Source organism: Rattus norvegicus, chromosome 2 (genome assembly GCF_036323735.1).
Source record: "Rattus norvegicus strain BN/NHsdMcwi chromosome 2, GRCr8, whole genome shotgun sequence".
Classification (NCBI taxonomy): domain Eukaryota; kingdom Metazoa; phylum Chordata; class Mammalia; order Rodentia; family Muridae; genus Rattus; species Rattus norvegicus.
The window spans coordinates 15,795,736-15,817,031 of record NC_086020.1 but is presented as its reverse complement, the minus strand read 5'-3'; the positions used below and the strand labels follow the sequence as shown (position 1 = coordinate 15,817,031).

The following is a 21,296-nucleotide window of genomic DNA, read 5'->3' as shown; positions in this document are numbered from 1 at the left end:
GCTTTCCTTACAAAAGTTATGTTACACGTCAAAGGTCAGCAGCCTTATGTTCTGGGTGCACCACTATCACCACCACCACCACAACCATCACCTCAACCATCACCACCACCACCACCACCACCATCACTACCACCACCACCACCACCACCACCACCATCACCACTACCACCACTACCACCACCATCACCATCACCATCACCACCACCACCATCGCCACCCCCACCACCAGCCCCACCCCCATCATCACCACCACTAGCACCACCACCACTACCACCATTTTCAACATAAAAATCTTTCCTGGGACTTTGTTAATGTAATATTAGTTTTCTCATCTAACACCGTTCAACTTGTAATGAGTTGCTAGTGGTTGGTTAGCCAGGCCAGCTAGCTAGGTAGACCAAATACACTGGACCTCAGCAGACCTATCTATGAGCATGGAATCAGAGAGGCCGGCTAGAGGTCAGACATAGGAAAAGGTTATGCACAGGCTCAGGTTCAGAGGGTTGGTTGGAAACAGAGATTTAGGTTTACAGGGTGTTGTCAATGGTGAGACGATAGAACTCCATTCCATTCATCCACACAGATTGCAGCAAGCAGTTCCTACACACAGGACCTCTGGAAAGCAAAGGCTCCCTTCTTTCTCACAGTAACTTTATACTGGCATCTATATCTTACTTCCCCAATCACAATGTAAGACACAGTGTCTGGACTCACAGGGGTGTCAGAGTCAAGTCTTTACCACACAGCTCTTTCTCATCACCACTAACTATGTGGACCAAGAATAGGTGTTGGGTTTTCTTCAACGGTCTTGAGTAGATATCTCGTAGAAAGAAGTGTCACATGCTTCTACTATTTAATGGTCAAGGGACATTGGGTAAAAAATAAGGTGCTTTAAAATAAACATGCTGCAAATCCTTCCAAGATATGCTTAGTTGCAGCCTCCCTTTTGGAGCTGCACATGCCAAGCACGGTCCCCATTTCTTTCTTCATGTTCTCCCTGCAATCCTATTGTGACTCTTCCCACTGTACCGCCACCAACTTCCTACCAAGGCCTCGTTCCAAACACAGCTTCCAGGGAGCACAGCTGTGCCTTTTAACTGACTTTCTTCATACCTGGGAAAGAACAGATCCTGTAGAATTTCATGAGTTAATGTAGATTTTGAGTCCATTAATCAAAGGGTCACTATTTGCTTTCTTAACAAATAATTCTTTCCATCTGGCACTAGCTAAATAACTGAACAGTGCTTCTAGGACCAAGATCAAAAGTGCCAGTAGCGATTCTGAATTAGGACTTGCAGCTCAGCTTTCCAGAGGGACTTGCCCTGAGGTTGGGTGGATCATTTGTTATTTGGAGGCTCCTGTCTCTTAGGTTCATACTCCAGTTCCTGTTGTTTTTACAGTATTAATGTGGAGAGACAGTTTTTATTAGCACAGGCAATTATAAATTGAGCATACGGATTATAATAAATAGGATGCAATAATAGAACAAAAGAGCCTGAAAACATCTAATGCATTCATTGTAGAAACTTGCAATTTTTCTTGTAGATAAAATACTTACAAATGAAGCATACTTCCTAGAAAAGTGATTTGGAAAGCCTGGTAGTATTACTAATATATTCTGAGCAAGACGTAAATCACTAAATTTATGAACAAGTTTAAGGTTTTTTGAGTTTATACTTTCAAGTATCAAGATCTCTCTCTCTCTCTCTCTCTCTCTCTCTCTCTCATATCTATCTATCTATTTATCTATCTATCTATCTATCTATCTATCTATCTATCTGTCAATGTATCTATCTATCTCAAGATCTCTTTCTCTTTCTCATGAGAGAGAGAGGTTCCAAAACTTTTGACAAGTCACGGTTCAAGTCAAGTCAAGTTACATTTCATGATTTCGTATTTTATACAAACAGTAAGGCTAAGGTTCTATTCAGTTACTCTCATCTTGAAAGGATGCTACAAAAGCCAGAAAGAACACTGAAGACTTCCTAGGACAAAGGAGTAGAGAGAGAATGTTCAAGAAAAGGGATAACGACAGTGGAGTTTATACAGAACTTGACGATAGACATGGCGATAGGCAGACAGACTTTGGGTGGGAGAAATAAAGAATGAATAACAGTGTTGGGGTATTGTCAAAGGCAGGGAAGGACAAGATAATAAGGTGAGGCCACAAAGCACTGGTCAGTCTGTCAGCTGGCCTCTTGTCCTGTTAGCTTTGCACGTTATGATCTAATGTACAGCTTTATCACAAGCCGCCATGACCTTCACCACGGGCAGGTTCAGTCTGTTCTCTAACTCACAGCAATCAAATGGAGTCTGTCAGCCACAGCCTACTCTGACCTCTGGCCCTACATGGCCTTCTTTGAGGAGTTTCCAGGAATTAGGATCCTTGTCCTCCTCGGCTTCAGTTGCTTGTTTTCATCACAATGGCTTCAGTTGTCCATAGAAATGTTCTACATCCTGATTTTTAAGCTTGATATTTCAACTTTATAGTGTATGAAATCTTACTGATTTTTTTAACTAGTTTATCAGTGAATTTAGAAATGTTCATTTGCACAATCATTTCTTCCACTTACTTTACCAGGTAATTATGAAAATATTTCTCCTTCTATGAAGGAGTCAAAATTTAAATAGTCTTTTTTCACTATCAAAAAATTAATTTTCTTAATATTTTAATTGAATATATTTAGCAGCAATAAAACCTACCATTTGTGGAGCACTTATCTGTGTCAAGAGTTGAGTCTGCATCCTTGCATGCAGATATATATATATATATATATATATATATATATATATATGTGTGTGTGTGTGTGTGTGTGTGCGTATGTGTGTATGTATATATGTATATATGTATCATATATAACCACATATCTATGAAGATGCCCATGTCATGGATGCCAATATGTAGTTTAGGAAACAAAATCTGAGCAAGTAGTTACTGTAGAAGCAAGCTTACGGGCTGTGTGTGCACTGCACTGCTTACTTCCAAGGATTTAGTAAGGTATTTGTTTTAGAACTGTGTGACTCTGCCAGTTTGTCTCATAATAAAGATTTCCTAGGGGCAGAGGACATAGCTCAACAGCAGAGTGTAGTCCTAACATGTGCAAGGACCTACCTGGCTTGGATCCTTCAACCAAGCACATAAAAAATATGAAAATCATATCTGTGTAACTTTTGACCAATTTGCCTGGTATTTTTTCCACCAAGGGGGAATCTACATATAATAAGGTGGAATCCATCTATAATAAAATTGTATTTCTGACAAGTAATCCCATCTGTAGTATTTTCCCATTGATGCTCCAATGACTACTGGATAGAGAGAGGAAAGCCCCTTCTATGGCATCTAGGTAATATCTGTCTGGTTAAAATGAAGGGAAAGAAAGACTCTATTTCTTTCAGCTCCTAAGGCTGAGAGGAAGTCTGGCCTAAGACAAGTAGGCTGACCTTCTCGGGGCATACGAGTGCAGAATTACTTCGATTAGTAAGGTGTTCCTTGTAAGAGTCCCAAGTCTCTGTTACTAAGAAAAACACATTTCAGTTATTTATTTTGGGAGAATCTATTTATTTTGGGAGATTAAACCAACTGCTCAGGCCTCTGTTTCTGTTTGCCTGGACAGGTGAGAGGAGGAAAGGCATGGCGTGGGTGGGGAAGTATATACTTTTGAGAACAAATGATTGATGGTCTCTGTGTAGTGCTGTGTGTCTTGCGGAAATCTTGCATGCATCTTAAGGGGTCCTCTCCTACTCATAGCTACATAAGCCGTTTCTTTCCCCCACTTTAACACAGACACAGATAATGCTGTTTTACTTTATAGGCCGGATGATCGGAAACCTGAAGAATTCCGGTGTAAAACTTCTCAATTTTCTTCAACAGCTATGAGGAAGACAGGGGAAAAAAATACGATCTTAAGTGAAAATTTCCCAAAGTTGCAAGGAAAAGGGGAAAATTACAGAAGAGCTTCAAAAACCACAGACTTGGGTTTTCACATCTTGTCAGAAAATCTGCACTGTGGGTAAAGCCTGGAGACCTGACTCAGCAGAGAAATGCCACCCACAGTCACCGACTGTCTCTGCAGTGTCAACTCCCCTGTTTTCTCTGGAGGCTTCCCACGGCTCAGTCAATACCCATGCCTCTCAGGTGGAAAACCGGATTTTGTGAAAACAGAAATAAAATCGCGTATAATATTTAAAGGCATTTCTGGTAGCCATGCTTAAGTTCTGCACGGGCTTAACATCCGTTTTCTGTTGGACCAATAGTCCTAACTAACCACTTAACAGTTTCAAAATGCTCAAACCTGCCGTCACCAGTGCTTTGAATAGCATCTCGCTTCTTTTTAAAGATCACAGTTGAAAGATGAGGGGAAACAGCACCATCAAAAGAGGAAGTAAAAACGCAGTTCAAAGCCTGTTTCCATGAGGTAATGTGTGTTATTGACCAATCATCAAAGAGGCCCTGTCTATACTGAAATGAAGCATGAGGTGGAAGCAGGTGGCTGGGGGCGGTCAGAAACCTCTTCCCAGCCCTCTTCTCTAACTTACTGCTGAAGCCAGAGGGTTAGATAAAGATCAATGAAGGTTTGTTGATCCGACACAGGAACGTGTGCTTAGGGAAATGGAAGCTATGCATCTGAGTTCATCTGCGGGGACTGCAGGTCTCATCCCTTTATGAAAGCTACAGCAGCAGCAGCTTCTCTCTCTCTCTCTCTCTCTCTCTCTCTCTCTCTCTCTCCCTCCTTTTATCTCTGTCTGTCTCTGTCTCTTTCTCCCCTCTCCCGCTCTCCATCTCAATCTCTGTCTTTTTGTCTCTCTGTGTCTTTGTCTCTCTCTCTGTCTCTCTCTGTCTCTCTCTCTGTCTCTCTCTCTGTCTCTCTCTCTGTCTCTGTCTCTGTCTCTGTCTCTGTCTCTCTCTCTGTCTCTCTCTCTGTCTCTCTCTCTGTCTCTCTCTGTCTCTCTGTCTCTGTCTCTGTCTCTGTCTCTCTCTCTCTCTCTCTGTGTGTGTGTGTGTGTGTGTGTGTGTGTGTGTGTGTGCACCTAGCAGGAAGATAAAATTTTTGAAATAATTTTCTGAATTATGTCTGCGTAGATGTATTTCCACACAGTTATTATTGCCTTTTTTTTCCTCTAAAAGGAAATAGTTCAATTTAGTAATTAGAACCCCAGGAAAGTCAGGGTTTTTTTCACATTAGTTTGCTTGCAAACTGAATGGTGGATTCTAATGACACACAGATTTCTTCCCCTAATCAGAACCTACCAATTTATTATCATACAATTTACCACTATTTTCTCTAATATAAGTAGAATTTCTCCTATTTGTGGGGACTCGCTTATGGAAAGTGTTGAACCGTTTCTCTGGGTTTTGATCACTTGCTTTCTGATTAATAACAACTTTTCTGGGAGCCAGTGGTCAAGTGTAGACTTCAGAATGACTTGTTTGCTGCACCTCCAATCAAAGAAAGGTCCCTTCCCCATCACGGTTCAGCCATACTGTTCTGGTAGAGCAAAATAGGTGTGGTTCTGAGCTAACATCAGTGGTTCAGAAATGCTATTTTTCCCCCAGTGGCAATATACATTGTGGGTGTGTGACTGGAATATTTAAAACACCTGCTGTCCTGGAACGGAGCCAAATGTATAATACATTAGCAAATGCTTGGCTCACTTCCAGCAGCGTGTATCATCCTGCCATCAAAATACTGAGGGAGCTGGCACAGAGATACCTAAAAGTTTCACTAGAAGTAATTTAGGACATGCATGTATTTTTATCATTAACAGGACCACCACACTAAATACCACCGACTGGCTAGTATTATGATGAAATTAATTATTTTTGAGTCAGAAAGGAACCGACTGTATAGGAGGGGCACTCTTTGTCTTACCTTTGCTGATTCCCTTCACAGTCTTTTAAAGCTCAGTCAGTCTCTTTGCCCTCCACCCCTCTCGCACACAATACTCCAGTCTGACTGTGCTCTTTCTCAGAGACACACAGTTAAGAAAGCAAACCACGGATTGAATTCTATCTCTAACAAAGTTTGCTAACAGAAATCGCAATAAGCGTCCTCTCTGATGAAGTCCTTCTTATTTCTTTTTCAACATTATTTTGATGTTCCTTAACAGAATTAGTTTTTCCTTTGTGCATTTTTTCTTAGTTTAAAAATTAGTAGACTTCCTGAAGAATTTCATTAAATATCATTTTCCCCTCCATTATGTAAAGTAGTTCGCAAGATGACTTCACTTCCTGTGCTGAGGATTCATTCCACTTTGGTCCTTGCACACAGTAGGGCAGGCACACTATGATCAAACTACATCTTACTAGCAAAATGATTTTTAAGATATAAAAACAAAATATACTGCAGATTTCAGTATTTAAAAGGTGTGTGTGTCTCTGTGTGTGTGTGTGTGTGTGTTTGGGTGCGTAAAATGTTTTAAAACTTGACTAAGCATGAATGAGGAGGAACAGCAAGGAAAGAAATGGCAATGTCATGCCTGAAGACCATGTGCCCTACTTGTGCTAAGGGCCAGGTACAATACTTGTTAGTGTTCACAATAAGACCAAACACGAGGTTACAATTTTAAAAAGCTGAATTTCGGTGGAGGTTTGGAAGCATACCTAAGGTCACAGTCTATGTAAGTATAGAAACATGGTTTGTGTGACTGTCCCATTTGTGTCTGCCTCTTGTACCACATTAGCCAGTAGTGAGAAAGCTGGGCTTTTAGCCTTCCGACTTTCTATAGCACACAGAAAGCTTAAGTAAGATAATGTGTGTGGGCAGGATCCTGACCTGTTTATACTATAGTCATTAAAGTTGCACATTTGTAGGAAACTCAAAGTTCTTCAATTTTATGTACAGATGCTTATATTGCTTTAAATATGTGACCTATAGTTTCTATAACTTTTTAGCATAGTGTATATGACAAATATTCCTCAGAGAAATCCACGTGCCCATTATCATTGTAAACTGAAATCATATGCATTTTAAAATGTCTTACATACAATGACACTTTACAAGGTCACTGAACCTGCTTGCCATGTACACACACACACACACACACACACACACACACACACACACACACAGAAACCTTTTAGGTTTTCTAACATGCATAACACATATACTAAACAAATTATAATAGTTTAGCACTTTTAAAAAGAATTCTAATGTTTCTATTTTGACATAGCTAATTTTACTCAGCCTTTCCCCAGGTTTTCTTTACTGCTATTCTCCTGCTTGAGTCCAGTGTCTTTTCTCAGACATTTTTTGCTTTGTTTTTATCACCTATCACTCCACGTTAGGCAGTTAGTGTTTCCTGAGTCTGACTCCTCTGTCAGGTTACCTCACACCTAGTTTCCTGCCCCCTCCTGCATGTGCACCCTGTAGTATTATCATACTAACACTGCTCATGCTTTCCCCCTCCTCACGATGCTCTGAATAACCCATGTTTTGAAAGATTTTTCCCTTCAGTCTTTATAGCTCCTTTCTGAATTTTATGTTTTTGAATCTACAATGATAATACATAATATTTTTAGGTTTGAATATTCTGCTTCCTATGAGGCATTAGTCTGTCCCATATATAACCATCCCTATGATCATCTTCAATATGAATTTTTAACAACTGTTCCAAGTATTCAAAATGTTTGCACTTGTCACAGAAGTTAGGCACCAGTTATCATTACCAATCCCATTTGCAAACAATGACCTTGAGACACAGCACATAAATAATGTCAGGGACAAAGTGTCAGTCAGACAGCAGAGAAGCAGACAAGTGAGGTGAGCTTCAGATCTGATGCTCTCTGACATGCGCTGTGCTGCCCTTGTAAGATACCCCACTGTCCCGTTGGTTCCTACGTGCATTTTCTATATTAGCCAGATGGTTTGGGAGAGTCACAGACCATGGTGTACAAAGTTTTCTCTCCTGGTATTGCTGATTTTGGTACATACTTGGAATTTAATAATGCTTTAATAAAAATAACCTACAGTCAAAAGTAAAAATTTAAACATAAAGACCAAAAAGTCATTTTTAGATTTGATGGTACAATATAATTAATATCCTGAGTGCATTAGACATAGCTAATTTTACTCAAACTTACTTAAACCCAATTTAATCTATTGTCCTCAATCAACATGGCTCTATTGCTTTCTTTACTACTGTGGTTAACATAACTTATTGCCAATATAAGCATCTGATGCACACACAGACATGCAAATGGAATTTCTCTTGTTTAAACCAACCTGCTTGGTTTATTTTGACTTCTATTATACATAAATAGTCCTGAAGTTGTTTCAAGTCTCTACAGATTAGGAGGTAGTCAAATCGATAACAACTACATAATACATAAAGGATGGATGCAAATTTTATAGCAAAGAAATTAATAATTAATTTGTATCTGTTTACTGTAACAAAAATTTGTTGTCAGCTCTTTCTAGTTTAACAATGCTTGAGTTAAGATTGATAAATTATATATGAAAATATGACTGTTTAAGGGCAAAATGAGTCTAACATAATTATACTTTGAGAAGTTTATGAATGTTATATAACCTATTGTCTGTAGAAACTCGGGCACGGTTCTTTCTGTTATCTAGCAATATTAAATTTTTATGTCAACAATTAAAAACACAATATTTTGCATTGTGAAAACTCTTAGAGTGGAAAAGAAAGAGACTATAGTGTCAAGGACAGCCATTGCGGAAGTTGACTGAGTAATGACAATTGTGTTTCAAAGTGTACATGTCAAAGGCTTTGTCCCTACAACACAGCTCTGAGTGGCTTACTATCTAGGTTGAAAATGGTTATGCAGGGTTGTGTGTCCTATTTTTCCATGCCTGCAGTAAAGATACAATATGGGAATTCAGCTTGGTAATTACTAATACACCACACAGACACAATTATACCCTGTGTGCTGCATAAAGGAATCGCTTGTGGTCTGCATCCATTACAAAGAGCGGTAGGGGGCCAACATGCAAAAACTGACAAAATGCTTTACAGGACAGAAGGAGACCAGAAGAGTTGATGTACAGGGATACAAAGACCTTGATTCTTCTAGCAATGATTTAAGTCTCTTTCCATCCTTTAGCTTCCTTTGTCTCAGGAGTCCTTCGCAGCATTACAGGAACTGAGAGTACAGTGCTCAGCCCGTACAACCCCTGACCTGGGCTGACATTTCCACACCCTGTCGCTATGTTTGACCTGGTTATTCAGATTATTTAAGCAAAAGAAAATGGTGTGGGGGGTATTACCACAGCAAAAGCTGTCTATGTATTTATTTAAAAAACGGCTTAGTCAGAATGCCATTTAAAAAAAAAAAAACAAAAAACCGTAAAGCCATTTTCTTCTAAAGGATTTTTTTTGAGATGGTTTTAATTCCCCTTTAAGAATTAAAAGAAAAAAAATTCCCGCTTGGGTGAAGACAGCTTTAAGAAAGTGGTTAAATAGGGTCATCAGGGGATGTATTCCTCCAAGAACATCCTACCACTAAAGGCCTAAAGCCAATGACTCAGCTGTCGCTCTCCAGCTACAGTGAGTCACACAAGTAATCGCTCTCTGTGAAACTTGAAAGTTAAGTTTAATTGCAAGCAGTAAGTGGGGTTTTTATTGTAACAGAGTTTCCTGTTAATTATTACATGATGCACATTCTTTTCCAACGTTTTCACTTAAGAATCCTTTTTCTTGAAAAAAAAAAAAGAAAGGCCTTACAATTATGAAATTTTAAGACCTTACCAAAGTTACTTATGGCAGTGTGTCAGGTTCTGTGAAACAAAGCCTTGTCTTTCAGAAAATGTTTACAATCTATGAAGGGGGAAAAAAAGTATCCTGGGGCTAAAATGTTTACTGGCACCTCGAAGTCTGAAGGGAGAGTCCGGCCTGTGGTTTCTGGAGGGCACTTTATCATGGCCTGTGTTCTCAAAGGTTTCTCTGAATGAATAGAACTGGATTACTCAGCCTTCTATTCCACGCCTACTCCTCTCCATTTTCCTTGGCACGACTGAGAGCCAGGCTATTTTTAGTTAAGCAGTTTTCTATTTTTAGACAACTGCCAGTTAGAAGACATTTGTTAGGAAAAAATTTAAACACACACACACACACACACACACACACACACACACACACACACACACACAGAGAGAGAGAGAGAGAGAGAGAGAGAGAGAGAGAGAGAGGAGGGAACGAAGCCTCTCCCCACATATTGTGAAGCAGCCTTCAACCTGTAACTCCAGGCATTTCAGCTGCTTTCAATCTTGGAAAAATAAAGAAAAATTCAGAGTTCAGGGTTTTAAAAATAAACCTACCCTCTGGCTAACAGACCGTAATACAACAAGCTGTTACTATGTGAAGCAGTGACTACAGAAATAAAGAACATTCTCCAATGATTAAACTGAGAGAAAAAGTTGAAGAGCATTAGCTTATAGGAATGTTACACAAGTGTGTAACAATTTTCCAGCCCCTCAGCCAACATATCCTGTTTTAGAATTAGGGGGTGGAGACTCCTCTGTCAAGCTAAAACAGGGCTGTGGGATAGACGTGCAAACTGGAACTTTTAAATCAAACTTTAGGAAGATATCTGCCGCACTTTGCTAATGAATTCTATGTTTTTTTTTCCTTTTAAATTATAACCACCTGTTTACAAAGAAACTCTATATTTAAAAAATCGAACCCAAAGGGAAATCAGACTCCATCATTTCCATATCATAGATAAACTCGGTCATTTTATGACTCTGCATCACTGCATTTATATATTCTTTAACATTTAAATATATTGAAATATATAGATAATATAATTAATCTTTTACATGTGAGTGAATGCTTATACACATCAACGTATTCCACTCATCATTCAATGCCACTCTTTCATCTACAAATCTACCATGAGGGTCTGGAAAGATGGGTCAGCCAACAATTAACAGCACATACTGCTTTTGAAGGGACTCATGTTTGCTTTCCAGCTGCCATAATCTGGTGGCTCAGAACTTCCTGTAACTCCTGTCTATGGGATCCATTGTATGCATACCACACCACAGCATGCTACCAACAAGTGATCAAGAAAATAAAAACCTTTCAAGTTCACCGTGACGTGCCTTTGGGTGCTCCCAGCTGTAATTTCTTTTTCCTCGGGTAACCCACACTGCATGTTGTGATGCTTTCTTAGAGTGTGGACTGCTGGCCTTCAGGGTTGTCACAATTGCATGTCCAGCAGCCAGCAAGATGCTAGGTGTGCAGGCTCAGTGTTGCCATGATCCGCTGATTGAAACAGCAAAACCTGTATATGTTTTGTGCACGTAGACTAGCTGTCCTGGGGCAGGCAACAGTGATCACGGTGCAGTCATCTCATTTCTCAGGCCATTTGGCACCATGTCTTACACAATTATTTTGTAAATATTTGTAAAAAAAAAAAAACAATACATTGACTTTTGTTTAGATCTTTTAATTTATGTGAAATGCTAGTTACTTATGTTAAATGTGTTACTTATTAAATGATACATTTATTGGCATATATATATATACATATCTTTAAGTTAAGAACTTGTTTTTCCTTGCTATCTTTTCTTTTTCATTTTCTGAACTTTCTCCTTAGCTTTCAAAGTATAAACAACCTTTATAACTAAATAGTTTACAATAGGCTCTAACATCCTTTATAGCCCATAATCCTAATTATAGGCCCAGGAGAGACTTTGATGGAAACAGTGCTAACTCAAGGGAAGAACCTGCAGTCTAGAAGTTACCATAATTTGTCTGCAGTCAGACAATGAGTGTGTTATGTTACTGTAACAGTGTTTGGCATCCTGGAAATGAAACCCACCACCTCCTATGGTAGGCATATGTTCTAACACTGAATAAATTAATTTGAAATTAATTTTAAACTTTTATCTTTAATCCCAATTTGTGGGGCTTTAGATTTTATATTTCAGAAAGTTAAAATTAGATGATGAATTTTCAATAAAATGCCCCAATACAAAAATCCAGCTTTTGCTTCTTTTTTAAATATGAAATGAACTTTGCACAATCACAGCTAAGAAGAACCAATCACTGGAGTCTGGCTCTATGTCCTTCAATAGGTGGTGTCCAATCACCACAATGCTAGCTATCGCAACGGACAAGAGCGTTAGACTCACAGTACACTTCTTACTGTCTGTATACAGCCTTGACAATGCACTGCTATGTATGAGGGTACAGCTGCACTGGGCTCTTTTTTTTTTTCGGAGCTGGGGATCGAACCCAGGGCCTTGCACTTGCTAGGCAAGCGCCCTACCACTGAGCTAAATCCCCAACCCCTGCACTGGGCTCTAAAACACATTGAAATACATCCGCATAGTGAGAGAGAAGAGCTGAACCTTCATTCAGTGTCAATGCATATTCGTGTATATGGTTAGTGACTTCACTTACTGATCAATGCTGACTTATTTCAGCTTCTGTAAAATGTGGTTCTACAATCCAGGACAATTCATGTGACAAGAATGACTACATCATCATATAATAGAAGCTAAATATAGACTTTATTAAAAATATATACATTAGAACAGAAGCTATAACTCAGGAAGAGATTACTTTTCTAGAAATATCAAAACTTGGTGATGGATTTTCACCACCACCACCACCACCACCACCACCACCACCACCACCACCACCACACACACACACACACACACACACACACACACACACACACACACACACTATCTATCTATCCATCTATATCTATCTATCTATCTATCTATCTATCTATCTATCTATCTATCTATCTATCTATCTATATAATTGGGTTTCAGAAACTGAAAGAATAACATGGATTTCTTTTCAGTTAGTAGCTATTCCTATAACCTCAGTTTTCCTCTCTGTGAAATGGTCTCCTTGCTATTATAGGGATATGGCATTTGTTTCTAAATAAGGGGAGACTTGCACGTTGTTTTGAAAAATACAGCACACAATTCAGAAACTGAGGAGGTACCATAATTAGCTCCTATATGTACTTTTTGTAGTGTTTTTGTAAGAATAAACAAACACTCATTTACAGATGCTGTTTATAATGCTTCCTCCCTTAGAACAGCAGCCCTGAGTAGCTACTGAGTTTATTTACTGAAACACAGAGATAAGAGATTTAATTGATATGAAGAGGCTTTCAGAATCTAATTAACCTCCCAGTTAGTCATTAACTCTATGACCTTTACAGATAATTGACAGAAAGTTTCTTTTCCTTACTCAGTCCTTCTATGAAGTGGCTGAATTTCAGGGTAACAGAAAGCATGTTGTGAACAGCAATGAGATGTAACTGGATAATGTGGCAAGAAGGTAGCTACTGGGTCAGACATATTGTGTCAAGTAGGTAGCTAGGATCAGAAATCCATAGCGGTTTTGTATCATAATCTGTCCATCTACTCTGTTCTGTGTACATGCACCATTAGTGTAATTATAATTCTTTTAGTGATTGAGCTTCACGGCCTTTTTTGGACTGTTCTAAGGATTCTCATGACCATGAGGATAGTAAAATCAGTTGCACATGCTGCCCTTCTGACTCACCCCAAGAACATTACACTTCCCCAGCAGGTTTGAACTTGGGCCCAGAAACTTCCTTCTCACCTGCTCTAGGAAGCCACTACCAAATGATGGGTCACAGAAGAAGGGGCCTAACTTGATGACCAAATGCCCTGCTTGCCTCAAGTGTGGCTTGCCTGCTGAGTCATAATGGGCGTTAACAATGGTACTTCCTAAAAGAGCCAACTCTTGCTTGGAAGAACTAGTTTCGTCGACTAGCAGTTTAAAGAAATATTACTGGTATTATGCTAAGAATCAATTTTACAATATGGCCCTGACTAGTAAAATTACAAAGAAGCAATAAAACACAGGTAAACTTTCAAACTCCATTTGGGAGACAGCAAGTGGTCACAAAGACCAGCATGAACTAGAAGCATGTCAGGAATACACAGTCCTATGACACACACAGACCCACCACACTGGAATCAGGAACACACAGTCCTATATTATACACAAACCCACCACACTGGAATCAGGAACACAGAGTCCTGTGTTGCACACAAATCCAGCACACTGGAATCAACATTTTAGGTAGTCACTTTCAGGAATATAGTCAACCCTTTGACCCTTTATCCTCAATCCAGGTGAGGGCCCTGAAATGTATTCTTCCCTAGGAATCAATGGACCTTTGCCTAGAAGGCATTTTCTTTTTGCCAGGACTAGAAACAATATTCCTTTTACATTTCCTGTACCTTTTACACTTTAGTATATATCTACATCTATATCTACCTATCTCTTTGTGTATGCACACATATCTGAGTGTACATTTGTGTTCAATGACTGCATGTCTGTGCATAGGGTGTACATGTATGACGTATATGTGAAGGAGAGAAGTATGTCTCGCCTGTTGTTTCCCAAGATCCAACCTGTTTTTGGAACAGGATTTTACACTGGGCTTTGGGGCTGGCTGATTAAAGTGGTTTCGTTAGGCAGAAGCTCCAGGGATCCTAGCTAGTTTTGTACGTCACAGTGTGGGAACGTGCACATGTAGGGACTGATCATGGGTACACATTCTTGCACAGCAGATGGGGCCACCTTCTCAGCCTAAGCTTTGTTTTCTGATGGAACAATGATATTTCTTCACTTCTAGTTTACTTGGAAAGTCACTTTCATTATTAGAGCAGATGAAACTAAAACCAAAAGGAAGTCTTCATACATTATAATTATACTATAATGAGCATCAATAAGTTGATGTATGTTGAGTGCCTACAGTGTCCTATTGTTACATCCTTCAGTCAAATAAAAACTAATTGTGATCAAAAAACCAAACCAAACCAAACAAACAAAAACTCCACAACCTCTCCAGCAACACAATGCATGTACTAGAATATACCATTCAGTTTTTGAGAAGCACCATTATCTTTTATTCTAGCTTTTGACAGGACTGAGAAATGTTCCAAAAACCTCACTTGTGAATTTTGATATAGATTGACTAATATATCTGAGAAAAATGTTCTACCCTTTTACCATATTTTATATGATAGTTTTGAAATTCAAGTAATGAAGAACTTATGTGTCTGTTATCAACAGCTAGCCTGCTGTCTTTGGTTCAAACAGGTTGTAATCATCAAGTCCTATCTGCTACAAAGTGGGCAGATATCACCAAAATAGATCTAGGCTTAGTGTTTTTCTCCCTCTTTGCTTCTAGTTGTTAAGAGACAAAAGATAGGAGGACTTTGGTTTGCTGTGGTTCAATAATGCTCAGTTGAAAAGGTAATAACGAGAACTAGCAATGACTAATCCTGATGAAGTGAGTCCTGGCAAAAGGCTGGGCTTTCAACCGCATGGTCCTTTCCGCTCTTACTTGCTAACGACTCTCTAATGACCCTGTCCATAGTATTGATGCTGTAAAGCACCAGACCTAGGAAGTAAGGGAGAGCACAAGAAACCCAGTTTTACTGCCTTAAGCAATCTAACGTGTACATTTTTCTTGTTCAACAATGATTATTTTGTTAATAAATGAGATGCAAAGCAGATTTTTATGTTTATAAAATATATGCAAATGAAACAAAAGCACCATTTTAGGAAGAAATGGCTTTTAAAATTCGGTGTGTAAAATCCATTGTAGTATAGTTTTGAGAAATATGAATATATCAAAAATTGTAGTCTGACTTATTAGGACACATGCAAATACAATTTACAGGTTTAGTGAAGGTTTTAAAGCTACATAAAAAACACAAGTGAAAATCTGCAAAATCTTTTACAAAATACAGTTTATTTCTTTGTCCTTGGAAAGCTCAACATAGGTTTAAATATTTATGAGATATGCTAATATTTTGTTAATAATTCAAATAATCTATTGAAAACAAGTCTATACCTGACTTAACATAGGGCAGCAGAGGCTTCCCGAGTCATTAGCTATTATGCTTTATGGTAAGTCTGTGGGATATTTCTAATGTAAATCACGGATATTATTTCTTTAAATTTCTTCCTAAAGAGGACTTTTTCAACAGAAATTACTAATCATTAAGTTAGGCACAGGTCCAATGTTGCATCGAAAATATTTAAAATATCGTGGAAGATCTACCACCTCTCCCTGACCAGCTTCAAGATGAAAGACAAAGATTTACTCAGCCCCACAACCCCAGCCACATGATTAGCACCTTTCTATGGCCCAGACCGCTTGCAGGTGTGTTTTAACCAGACAGCGAGGTTACTGATTGTCTGTGGCTACTGGCCTGAGGTAAGAGGTGTGTTTAGTTTTTACTAAGTACTGAGTTCCTAACTTGGGTCTTTTTAAAAAGACATTTATACTTTGTATTTTAAAATCATAGTGCTAGTGAGTTCGCCTCTTCTGAAATGTACCCCCCACATTTCAACCTGAAGAATGAAATCATGATGAGTTAAGGGATTTATCTTGGTGTTACTTTGAGGGAACAATCAGTTAAGACTCTCCCTCTTCACATCAGTTCAGACCAGTGTGGACTCACTGACCTTCTGTGAGAAGCAAGGGTCGAGAGATCCTTCCCTGTTCAGTGAGTAGCCACTCGCCTACGTATAGCCACGGAACACCCAGAATGTGGCTACTGCTGTTGAGGAAATGATTCAGAAATTTCACCATGTGCTATTTCATTTCAATGTGAAGAACCCCATGTGGCTCATGGTTGACACAAAGGAGGTGACAGATCTGGAGAGTGGTTTTTAAAATTAAGTAATTAACTTTGAGACTTTCGTATAGGAGACTGTATTTATATTATGCATCTCCTCTTTTTCCTCGCTCTAACTCATCCTATGTCACCCTCCCCTTTGTAAAATTTATGGCAAATTGTGTGTGTGAGGTGGATATATGTTGGGTCTGGAGCACAGGAAAATGTCAGGGCGAGGCCGACTGAGTTACAAGCAAAAGCAGAATGGACATAAATGACAGGGTCACCTGGCTTGGTGAGCCACCTTCAGAACTAGGAGTTCTTCAGGTACTTTGGTCAGAGTTGCACTTCCCGGATCCCATGGCATGTAGCACACAGCAGGAATTCAACAAATCTTTGTTAGGTGAATGATTGAAGAAACTTAAGTTCAGAAACTACTAAACAAGTCAGGAAACGGGCGTTTCCTGCTAAGTACCTCTGTGTAAGATAATCCCACGGCACATGCAAAGTGAGTTTATAAATCTGTATTTTATAATTACAGGTTATGTCGGTTTGACTGCAATAGAGTCAAGTGAATAAGTAGTTTTTGCATTTGACACCAGATCTCAAATTCTGTAATACCTCTCTGTAAAGAGGTCTGCTTCTACTTCTTTTGCATTTCTTCAACAAACATTGCACTTGCTGATCTTCGCCACACTCCCAGAGCACTTAGACTGTGGATAACCTTCCAGTAGCGCTCTGAGGCAACGAAGGTTAAAAGCTATTTTAAGGCCTTGTGAGTCCTAATTTAGGCCTTAACACTTACTGCACTTAATGGGCAAGGAAACATTTTTTATGCAACAGTGGCTTCTAGGTTATCTTGAAACCCAACAGGACTCGGGTGACAGAAAAATTTCAGGTAAATTTTCCCTCTCTTTGTCTCTCTGTTGCACTCACATATTCGGGGGGAGGGGAGGGAGAAAGAGAGAGAGAGAGAGAGAGAGAGAGAGAGAGAGAGAGAGAGACTATCTTCTACTGATACATTTGTGACAATAGTGTTTCTTTTACATTTTGTTTCTGTTTACACATAATAGCCCTACTTCTGGCCCAGACTGGATGACCATTGCACAGACTGTCTGAGTGGTGAGTAGCTGTATGTTGGCCAGCTGCTCAGGATACCCACCCCTGGGCTTCATGTTTAGTAGATGTGAAGTGGATATGGAGGAACGTTTAGTCTTGGTCTCTGTTTCCAGGGACCACTTGACCTATACTGCAGAAGCCACGTGCTGTCATGTAGAGAGGTCGAACTGTTAGTGTCCACACCTTCCTTTCAGTAGCATGTGTGGTATTTATGGGCTATTGCTCCTTTGTCTTCCAGTAGTTTCCAAGCCACTTTTTGTAACCATGTTTTACAACTTTAACAGGAATGCCTGCCTGATTCTGCTCAGAAGGCAGGCACCATCTTCCTGGACACTAGCCCTGTAGGATCTGGATCCTTCATTTAACAAAACATTCTTCAGGAACACAGCCAGAGAGAAACTTCCAGAGTTTCTTCTGTTAGGGGACAAGTGGTAGTGGTGACGGGGTAGCTCCTTTATACCACCTGAATTTTAGAGCCCTGGAAGCTAGCACTTGGGTAAATATCTAGTTGTATGCTACAGAGCCAAACAAAATGGACTTTCTTCAAAGGAAGTATTTTAAAGACAATAGCTGTTTTTGTTTCTTTTTAAACAATGGATTACAATTTTAACACATTTACTAAATCTGGCATATTTATATAGTGTATCTAAACAGATATTCAAGCTGCATTATGGTACAATGGAGGAAAAAACCCTATTTGAGCCTATCTGTGAAGCCTTTGTGTGTCTCTGTGCCATTGTAACAGTAGTGCTAATTATCAAGCAAAGACATGGTAATTACACAGAGCTTTCTGCTGAAAGGAGAAATCTCTTTTCAACACCCACGCACCCACCGCGCAGACTTTCCTGTGACCCTATAACTCTACTCTGGCGCGGTCCAGGATTCTGCACTCCAGTTTCTATGTTAGCAATCCTAACATTCTCTCTCTCTCCCCAAGCTTTTCTTCCTGTGAGCAAACTGTTGGTAGAGGGTTAAGGGAGAGAGGCAATGGTCCAAATGGGAAATGTAAAACTAATGACCCTTTATGGAGCATATTACGCTCCTCATTAAACTTACTCAGTTAAATGTATTCCGTTAAATTAAAATAAATAGGATTCAAAATTTCACCCAAGAGTAGCAAACTATCTCCACTTTAAGCTTTCTGTTAGACCTATTCTAGAAGGAACTTCTTCTAACTCCAGATTCTTAGTAGCTATTGTAATTGATACAGCACTACAATGATTTGAAACCTAGTGTGTCTAATTACTTGAGGGAGCAGGTCATATATACACTTACCACTCAAATTTCTTACCTCAAGAACTCTTATTTTAATGCTTCGTATTTTTTAAAGTGGTACATATGAGAGTGATATAAAACCTTTTCTGTTAGAGACTCTGCTTAACAATTTTCTCCATCAACTGTTAGTTCTAAAATGTAGGAATGTTCCAGAGATGATCACCCTGGGCACACCTAGAATGTGTTAGAGTTATTTATTGTATGCACTCAAAATATTGAGTCACAAACTCTAGATTTTTTTCCAGAGAGTTAGAAGCCTAGAGCAATTCATTACTTTAATATATTTATATCAAATATAAGATAGTGGAGAGAGCTTTACTGTGGTTTTTGAATGATTCTTTCTATAAATTATATTGTCACATAAGATTTTTCAGTGTTTTGTGGAGTGTAGAATTGAGACTTGGAATCTCCCTCATGCAGAAGCTATAACACTGATTGTAGTCCTCAGCTCTCCTTATTTTTTGAGATGAGAAACCTTCAGTTGGAGAGAAAGTCATCTTGCCACATACCATGATACCACAAATCTCTAACTCTTGGCCCAGTGTTCATATCACAGCCTTTAAAGAAATCTAACTCTCAAACATGCCTCCATACAAGACTATGAAAATATCATATGAGACGCCAAGTTTGAAGTCACCCTTAAGTCATATCCACCCTCCTCTGCAAAACTCCGCATACGATTCTTCAAGATTATAAACCTTGAAAGCAAAACTTAGAAGTCAACACATTTTTCTAATTCATGTAATACACTTCTACTGTTTCAGATCATATGAAGGACTAACTAGTCCAAGACATCAAGTGAAATGGGAGATTTTAACTCAGTTTGTTTCCTTGGCAGATTTGCTGTTATTGCTGTAGTACCAGTCAAGGTTTTAAGCATATGGCACATGTACACAAAAGCCCTTGGAGCGTCGCAACTAACTAATTCCTTCATGCTTGGTTTTGTACTCATAAAAGTGGAAGCCACTGGTCTGACCCTGGACCTTGAGTTCTAGATCCCATATGGGTGATCACTTTACCACCTTTGACTCCTGTTTTGGGAGGAGTGACCAGAATGTTGCAGTCTTAAGTGAGTAAACATTTCAAGAACAGGTACAGGACTAGGAAAATAGGAGAAGAAGGCATTGGGCCCACAGCACACGGCTCTACAGCACATGGCTCCGTGGAAAGCCCGGCCCACACCGTGCTCGCTCACCTCCACAATGTCCGAGTTTGTCCGGCTCTCGTGCGGCTCGTTGTACTCGGTGTACTTGAGCAGCACCTTGTCCATGTCGGTGCTGGCGTACTGGAACAGCTTGTTGGTGCTGTTGAAGATGATCAGGGCAATCTCACAGTCGCACAGCACGCTCAACTCATAAGCCTTCTTCATCAGTCCGAATTTCCTCTTTGTAAAAGTCACCTGGAGAAAGAACGCGTCTTTTAAAGAAAAAATCTTACTCGTGTGTGGTGAATATTTTCACGCTGCCTTTTTTTTTCCTTTGCAGAACAATGGTGTAGAGCTCCGGGAGCCTTGGGTGCTAACACATTCAAGGGCAAAGCAAATAATCTAAAACTTATTTCTGCCTACAATTTGAAAACGTGTGATTTCTAGCTAGTGGTAGACTGGGAAACTGGAAATGGGAGGTTTAATTCAGGGCATTCAAATGAAGGTGGTGGAAGAAACGGTTTTGCTTCTTTGAAATTTCAAATTCAGCGTCTTCAACTTCAGCATGTTTAACAGTTTTCCCAATTATAAATCTAGAGTTTGACTGGCTTTTTAATCATTTGAAGACTGTCCATGAACCTGATATTTTATATCTGTGTTAAAACAACACACACATAAAACTGGTTACTCTTGTGCCACTTAATTAACAATTCTTGGAGGCAACTCTCAGGCAGTGTGCTCTCTCTCTAGAAACCTAGCTGGGCATTGGGAAGCACTGTTAGGATTTTGGTTTCCGTCTCCTCCCTCAGGTCAGTAACTGTTATCTTTGACCTTTTTCCTTCTACTCCAATCTATGACCAAGTCTCCATAATCCCTTCTCTACAACTATTTGTCAAGTTCACACTTGTCTATTTCCCAGGCAGCCCAATCATTCATATCCTTATCATGTCACCACGGACAGCCTAGCAGTTTCCTGGCCTGGATGCTCTCCCGGCCTCCGATTATTGCCTCCTCGATTCATCTTATTCTGCGAATCCCCACTCTGCACTCTTTTCTTTCAGTAACTGCCCCCTATGGCTCGGCTCCCGCTTCCTGTTCTGCACGGTCCAGTCAATACACATATCCCACTCTTGCAATGACAGCATCATTTAAATGTT

The 21,296-nt window shown here is 39.5% G+C and overlaps 1 protein-coding gene across 21 annotated transcripts in view; it reads right to left on the bottom strand.

Annotated features, from left to right (window-relative positions):
- The window catches only part of Mef2c (myocyte enhancer factor 2C), a 162,908-nt gene that overhangs the window by 54,608 nt on the left and 87,004 nt on the right, over positions 1-21,296 (bottom strand). For all 21 annotated transcript variants that reach the window (XM_017591163.3, XM_063282317.1, XM_039103394.2 and 18 more), the window contains 1 exon segment: positions 20,191-20,394. In XM_017591163.3, the coding sequence (XP_017446652.1) occupies positions 20,191-20,394 (204 nt within the window).